The 7757-nt window shown below is 37.6% G+C and overlaps 1 protein-coding gene across 1 annotated transcript; it reads right to left on the reverse strand.

Moving 5' to 3' along the window:
- Positions 1-6140: 6140 nt before the first annotated feature.
- LOC115995956 (secreted RxLR effector protein 161-like) lies at positions 6141-7115 on the reverse strand. Its single transcript, XM_031235104.1, has 2 exons — positions 6966-7115; positions 6141-6347 (listed from the first exon to the last, which is right to left on the reverse strand). The coding sequence occupies exons 1-2, from the start codon at positions 7113-7115 to the stop codon at positions 6141-6143; spliced, it is 357 nt and encodes a 118-aa protein (XP_031090964.1).
- Between the last annotated feature and the right edge of the window lie 642 nt (positions 7116-7757).

The following is a 7757-nucleotide window of genomic DNA, read 5'->3' on the forward strand; positions in this document are numbered from 1 at the left end:
GGGGGGGGGGGGGGGGGGGGGGGGGGGGGGGGGGGAGGGTTCATAGCTCACTTGTCCCCCTATCAACTCCTCTCCCCCTTTGCCCTTATGAGTAGTTCGTCCCACCAACGTCCTAGCTCTTGGGATCAAGTATTTCAAAGACTTCATCCTACCTCCTCACAACACCTCCACCGTATGTGAAACTATGCTAAACCTCATGCACCACCTCTTCAGCTCTTTCGTCGATGCCATTTCCTTGTTGGTCACCTTATAACTAACCTACTTGAGAATGATTATATTAGCATCCACTATCACTCCATTCAATACGGTCTTAATTTTCTTCCTAACCAACTTTTGCCTATAATATGGCCTAGTCCCTAGTAAGCTTGTCCCTAATTCCCGATGCTTGATCAACCGCTTCTTCACCATCTACAAGAACTATAGGTTGAACACCACTTTAGACTTCTTCCACCAAGCATTCCAAGTGACCAGGGGCAATTTATATCGTGGACCATTGTGCACCACGATCCAAAACGACGTCGTTTAGGTTCTTTTAATTAAGGGCTTTTCCGTTTCCCGTTCGACCTTAACTTATAAGATAAATTTTGTGTATTTTGATATGATATTCTGTGCATTCTATTGTGACATTCTGTGTATACTAATCATTGATTCTGTGTATTCTAGTATGTAATTCTGTACATTATTGATTTCCAATACCATACTTCATGGAACATAAGAGATAATACTTAGGCTTATATTCTGTGTATCATTTTCATTGATTATGTGTATTCTAGTATGTAATTCTGTACATTATTGATTTCCAATACTATACCTCATGAAACAACAGAGATAATACTTAGGCTAATAATTCTGTGTATTCTATTCATAAATTCTGTGTATTCTGGTACATGATTATGTGTATTCTGGTATATAATTCTGTACATTATTGATTTCGAGTACCATGCCTCATGAAATAGTAATGCTAATACTTAGGCTATTGATTGTGTATTCTATTCAATGATATGTGTATTCTTTTATATACTTCTGTACATTAATGATATAATTTTTTATACTTAATGTTATTGTGGTATTGGAAACAAATAATGCACAGAATCATACACTAGAATACACATAAACACTCAATAGAATCACAGAATCACAGAATCACTACCCTAAGTATTAGCATTCCTGTTTCATCAGATATAGTATTAAAATTACTAATGTACAGAACTGTATAATCGAATACACATAAACGCTCATAGAATATATAGAATTACACAAAAGAATACACAGAATTACACATAACGGGAATGGGACGGATGGAACGGTGTCCGTCGCGCGTCAATTCCCCACTAACTTAGTTAAATGACATCGTTTCGGACCACTGCGGACTCTGGTCCACCATATAACAATTGGTGGCCTGGCTATCATGGGCCTTGGTCAATATTGTCTTGGTTTCCTAACAAGACAGTTATAAGTAGCCTCCAAACCTCCATAAAAAAGTGGAGGGAAAAGTTTTTCATCATTTGACTGTCTCGTGAATAGTACGGCTTTTGATTGCATGGCACTCTCTTCCTTCAAATTCACCAAGGTTTTTCCTATCATCGATGACTTTTTTGAGTAGAAAATAGTATTACTCACCATCGACATCCTCCATGCTCCAAAATATTCCTAGATCAAAGCCCTAATCAAAGCCAAACAATTTCCAAAGGGTGCTGCTGCAAACACATGTCCCCTCCTTTAAGTGTATTTTTCATTCACTTTAATTACCAATTCCTATGGAACCCCCCCCCCTGTAACACCCTCGATTTCCAACCTAGAGCCTAGTTTAAAATATAAATCACGCAGCATAAATAACAAAAAATGGATTCTAATTAAAGCAATAACAAGTTCTAGAATCCATACTATCAGATCGAGGCATGTAGCCGCCACAACTACCCACACCTGAGTAGTTGTTAAGGCTAAACCAAAACATCAAACCAAAGTCTAAGTAATGAGGGTTCTAAAACCCAGATATCTATGCATAATTACAGACCAATTAAATCATCAAGAGGGGTACTACTGTAAATCCATAAAGTCTACAAGTTATCATAGTCAAACTATATCAGTCGAAACAGTCTAAGGGCTAAGAAACTAGGAATAGAACCACCAATAAATGAAACCAGTAACGCTCTCATCATGCATCAGCAGCACTTGAAAAAGGGGTTAAGTTGAAAACATAAAAGAAGTCAGTTAGCATAAAATGCTAAGTAAGAAACCATTCGGCCCCGTAAAATAGGTACATTTTTTTTATAGATTTTAGAAAATACGGGGTTTTGTAGTTAAAAACAGTTTACGTTATACGTTTGAAAACATTTGGTCACTTACACACACCCAACGCAACACATCACCAAATAGTAGCCATGATAGAAGAATACCGTAGTATAGCTTAGAAGATATATACTTATGCACAATTTATAAGATAGTAGTATGCCTCACAAGTTCTCACGTAAGTATAACCAATTTTTAAAAGTATCTTTATCCCTCAATAGTAACATAGATAGTTAATAGTTATAAACACATACATAGCATATCATCTCATATCATGTCATCAATCTCAACATAGTAATAAAGGGATGGATCTTTAAAGCATTTTCTCAAATCATCAATATATATAAATATCATAGCTTTTTAATCATAAACATATAGATATACATAAGAGGTATCAAACATCTCAAATAGTGGGACAAGATCATCACCGCAACGAAGTCATAGTGAACAGTAACTCCCTACTGAACACTTCACAAAGCCCCCACTTAATCACATGTGCAAACAAAATCGCTACCTTAAGTATGCACAACCCCTAGTGGGATTCCAAGCCCAAAAGAGTAGTAAACCAACCCTTAGAAACTCATGATGTTTTCTACCAAGTTACCCCTCAATTTAATACCAGGATGTTTTCTACCAGGCATAATACTATTGATAGTACCACAACCCCTACCATAGTATGAAACCTCCAAATACATATATTTATATATAATCATAATCCTCCCAAATAGAGTATTAAAATCAATGATTGTGTTTCCCAAACGTAGTAATATTAATAGGAGTAAAATCCATCATTTTCCTTCCAAATAGTTTTTATGTATACAAAATAAACTTTTCAAAATATAGTATTTAGGCGTCATTTTAGTATCCACATTTGTATTCACATAAGTAGGTTTTCCCTTAGGCTAAGAAAATATTACATTTATACTCATAAAATAGATATTTACATACGTAGTGTAAACGATGGTATTTATAGGTGAAAACATATAAATGTTTATAAAAGCATAATAAGTGTACATATACATATAACTCTTAAAATAGTGGTACCAAATCATGGAATTCACAAAGTCAAGGATTTAAGAATTTCACAACACTTAAGCAGGTAGTTAAAAAAAATACTCAACACGATTTAAAATAGGTTTTGGATGTAAAAATCAACAACACAATGCACATTTTGGACACAACACGTTTTACTTGGCGGGGATGGCAAGCTCGCACGAAGAAAAAGCTAAGGGCTCTAGGCGGGGCTATGTAGCTCGGCCAAGGAGACCCGCGACCTTTGCGGTATATAGTAGATTGCCACTCCCTACCGTAGCCTCCTTGCGGAGCTAGCCCACGGTACACCCTGTACTATGGCTAGCCCTACAAGGCCAAACACACAAAGAAACAGTAACCTCTTATCCGATGCATTAGGTTATCTCCAAACCTCCATTAATGCTCAACACAGACCTCTAACCATCTCAATGCCACCAACACATTTCAACATCAATACAAGTCTATATTTTCAAAATACACATTTATAATATCACATAATATCATTTTCAAAGCTTAGTACAGTAAAATCACCAAAAACCCACTATTACACAGAGTATAGGGCAAAATAAGTATGTTTTGAGCTTCCATAGGGTCTTACCTTAACCTTGGTAGTCATAAGGTCTCTCCTTTACAACCTCAAGAATGCCTTCATTCACCACATCCTAAATCCCCAAACCAGCAACACAAACACACAGTACATAAGCATAGACACATACATATTCACAAAAGCAGAGTAAAGAAGAAGAAGGAAGGAAAAAAGAAGAAGAATGGGAATGAAGGAAGCTTACTGTCAAAGCTCTTAGCTAGCTTGAAGTCTCTGTTATGATGAAATGGAGAAGGGAGGGTGGAGGGATGAAGAGGCAGACTTGTGTTACTGTTGTTTATATATGGGTGCAAAACCCTAGGAGGGTTGAATTGAATGGAAAGGCTAGGCTGAAAAGCAAATTGGGAATTTTGATTCTAAACTATTATTATTTTGGATTAAAGTGGGATCAAGTTTAGGCTACAAATATAATTTAATTAACACAAAAATAGGTTAGGTTTGTCTTGGGTTAAATCTCAGATTCAAAATAAATGATATTAGGATCTTAGGCTCATCTCAGATAGATTTTTGGCTAAATTTTTTGGATTGAAATTATAGTATATAGATAGGGTTTATAAAATCATAAGTCTACATATAGATATTTTTATCTAAAACATTTTTTTTAAACTTTTATGACGAGACATCATTTTTAAAGGAGTAATGATGATGATGATGATGATTGAAATTAATCAAATTAATTCCATAATGCCAAGAGTCGTTCTCTTGAACAGACACAATGGAGGTGAATCATCGCTGCTGAGGTCACTCCTGAGTTACGCGTAGAAGATCGAGATGCGAGAGGTGAGTCTGATTTACGAAAGATCACTTTCAGCGAGACATTAGTGCAAGCTGCGAGACATCACTTCACGCGAACTTCCTTCCACTAGACGTAACTCCTCCAGCCACAAGAGATTAGCTGAAAACTAGTTCGAAAATTTGGCATAACTTAGCCCGCAAGGCCAGCCAATTTCCGGACGACATTCATGCCCACAGGTGCCGATGTATACAAGTCAAGCCTTTTTAGGCTCATTTTGGAATTTGATTTGCACCCCCTACGCGTGAGAGAGAGCCTCTATTCTATACAATTCAATAAGTCATAATAAGGTCATTGTTTAAATAGTGGTACAAATCCACTTTCCCAACCAATGTGGGATAAAGCAACTTAAGCTTTTCCACACTCAAATTCCATCTCAAATGGGTCTACTTTGAGAACCAATTTCTCATTCACCCATTATCCATTTTGAGCGTACAATATATCGATCTCTTCGTCTAACTACGAAGAACCCGATCTATATAGATTCGACCCAAATCGGATGTGGACCCCACTTATATTTGTACCACAAAATGGTCACTTAAAATGCCATTTTAGTGTTATTTTCCAACAATTCCCCACATGAATGAAAATTGATTTTCAAGGGTATTTTGAAATCGGAAGAAACAACTATGTTCAACGGTTGATTCCTGCATAGCAGAGGTAGGTGTTATCCTTTGAACCTTGCCTTGTGAGATATATTTACTCTACTTGTTGTACGGTAGAACGCGATGTCTTTGAACTGACTGCTGTTTGTGTAGACATTGATATATTTCACACAGGAACCTTCCAACCATGTTCTGTTCTCATGATTGTGCCCATTTTGGTTGTGGGTCACCTTTCCTAGTTCTGCAAGAGTTTCTAAAGAATTGAGCGCAGTTCAATTCTCGTTTGAAGCGACCATCACTTCTCTCTCACTTTGGTGATTCTTTCTCGAGTATCCCGCATACTCAACATATGACAATTGACATTCGAATCATTAAAGCATCAAAGTGCTAGCCTCGTGCGGGAGCAACTATTTTAACGAGGAGTGGAAGGGAGTCCGAAACCCCCGCAATGACATGCTTCATTCCATAATTTAGTTGTCCCATTGAACCTAAGAGCCAGCCAGGTTGGGTATCCACTATGGAACTTTTAATCCAAGGGCTTTAAATCCATTTCTCGTGTCAACTTCACTACAACTTCTTTGCTCAACCCTTTGGTTAACGGATCCGCTATACTGTCTATTGACCTTACGTAGTCAACCGAGACAAAACCAGTTGCGAAAAGTTGTCTAATGGTATTATGTCTACGACGTAAATTTCTATACTTACCATTATACATATGACCCCGTACTCTCTCAATTGTAGCCTGACTATCACAATGCACACAGATTGGAGGTATAGGTCTTTCCCAACTAGAAATATTTTCTAGAAAATGGCATAGTCATTCAGCCTCTTCACAGCACTTGTCCAAGGCAATCATTTCAGATTCCATCGTAGACTTGGCTATTACTATTTGCTTGGAAGATTTCCACACAATGGTTGCACCGGCTAGTGTAAACACGTAGCCACTCATGGATTTAGAATCCTTAATGTCCAATATCCAACTAGCGTCGCTATACCCTTCAAGTACAGTAGGATATCTCGCGTACTGCAGTCCAAGGTCACGAGTATACCTTAAGTATCTCATAACCCTTACTATTGCTTTCCAGTGAGTCTCACCGGGGTTACTCGTATACTTACTGAGTTTACTTACCGCAAAGGCAATATCATGCCTAGTACAACTCATAAGATATATCAAACTACCAATAACCCGAGCTTATTTTACTTGAGAAATACACTCTCTGTGGTTTTTGGTTAGTTGAACGTTTGTATCAAATGGTGTCTTAGCAAATTGATCATCATCCTTGTTAAACTTGGGAAGGATTTTATCAACATAATAATGAGATTGGCTCAACACAAGATCACCAGGTCTTTTAATGATTTTAATCCCGAGGATTAAATCAGTCAAACTCATATCCTTCATGTTAAATCTCGCATTCGACATGTTTTTGGTAGACTTGACCATCCGATCATTACTACTAACGATGAGTATATCATCTACATATAAACAAAGAATGACATACTCATCTACCATTTCCTTAACGTAGACACATTTGTCACTTTCGTTTATTTTAAAACCATTGTTTAACATCGCATGGTCAAACTTCTAGTGCCATTGCTTAGGCGCGTGTTTCAAACTATAAAGCAATTTAATCAACTTACATACTTTGTTTTCTTGGCCCAGAACCACAAACCCTTTGGGTTGTTCCATATAGATTTCCTCATCTAACTCGCCATTCAAGAAAGTTGTTTTAACATCCATTTGATGAACTTCCAAATTCCGCAGTGCAGCATGATAAGTGCCAAAAGTAGCCATATTTTAAGGGTCATTTAGGTGTAAAATATGCTATAATAGATGTCCATTAGGCCTAGAAACGTGCTAAGATAGGGGAATTTCATTGCATATAGGTCTAGGGACTAATCTTGTGTGTTTTTATATAATTTGCACAATTCTTGCACTTCGCAGGGCATTCCGGCGACACTTCAGTAAAACGGACGTAACCGGAGCTAGGAATGTCCGAATGAGGCGAGGCAGGTGGCTATGGAACCGTATCGACGAGAGCTACAACATAGTAAAAGACAGAAGAAGCAAACTTCACCACGCACGCTCACATGCGTGTGAGCGGCGTGGTTGCTTACTGGTTCGCTCCCACGCACGCTCACACGCGTGTGAGCCGCGTGGACGCGACACAGCGCGGAAATTATTAGGGCGAGATTTTGGGGGCTATATATATGCCCTTTATAGGTCTTTTAGATCAGTTTCCAGCAGCCCCCAATAGCTTTAGATCTGATTTCCCTTTCCAAATTCTTCCCCTTTGGGGAAGAAAACATTGTTCCTTAGAATAGATTTAGGATTTGAAGATGAAGATGTAGATCCAAGAACTCTTTAGGTATAATTTCTCTTCTATTAATATAAAGTTTACTCTTTTATATTCTTGCATTGTTTATATTGCTTCTA

This window comes from Ipomoea triloba, chromosome 11, assembly GCF_003576645.1.
Source record: "Ipomoea triloba cultivar NCNSP0323 chromosome 11, ASM357664v1".
NCBI classification, from domain to species: Eukaryota; Viridiplantae; Streptophyta; class Magnoliopsida; order Solanales; family Convolvulaceae; genus Ipomoea; species Ipomoea triloba.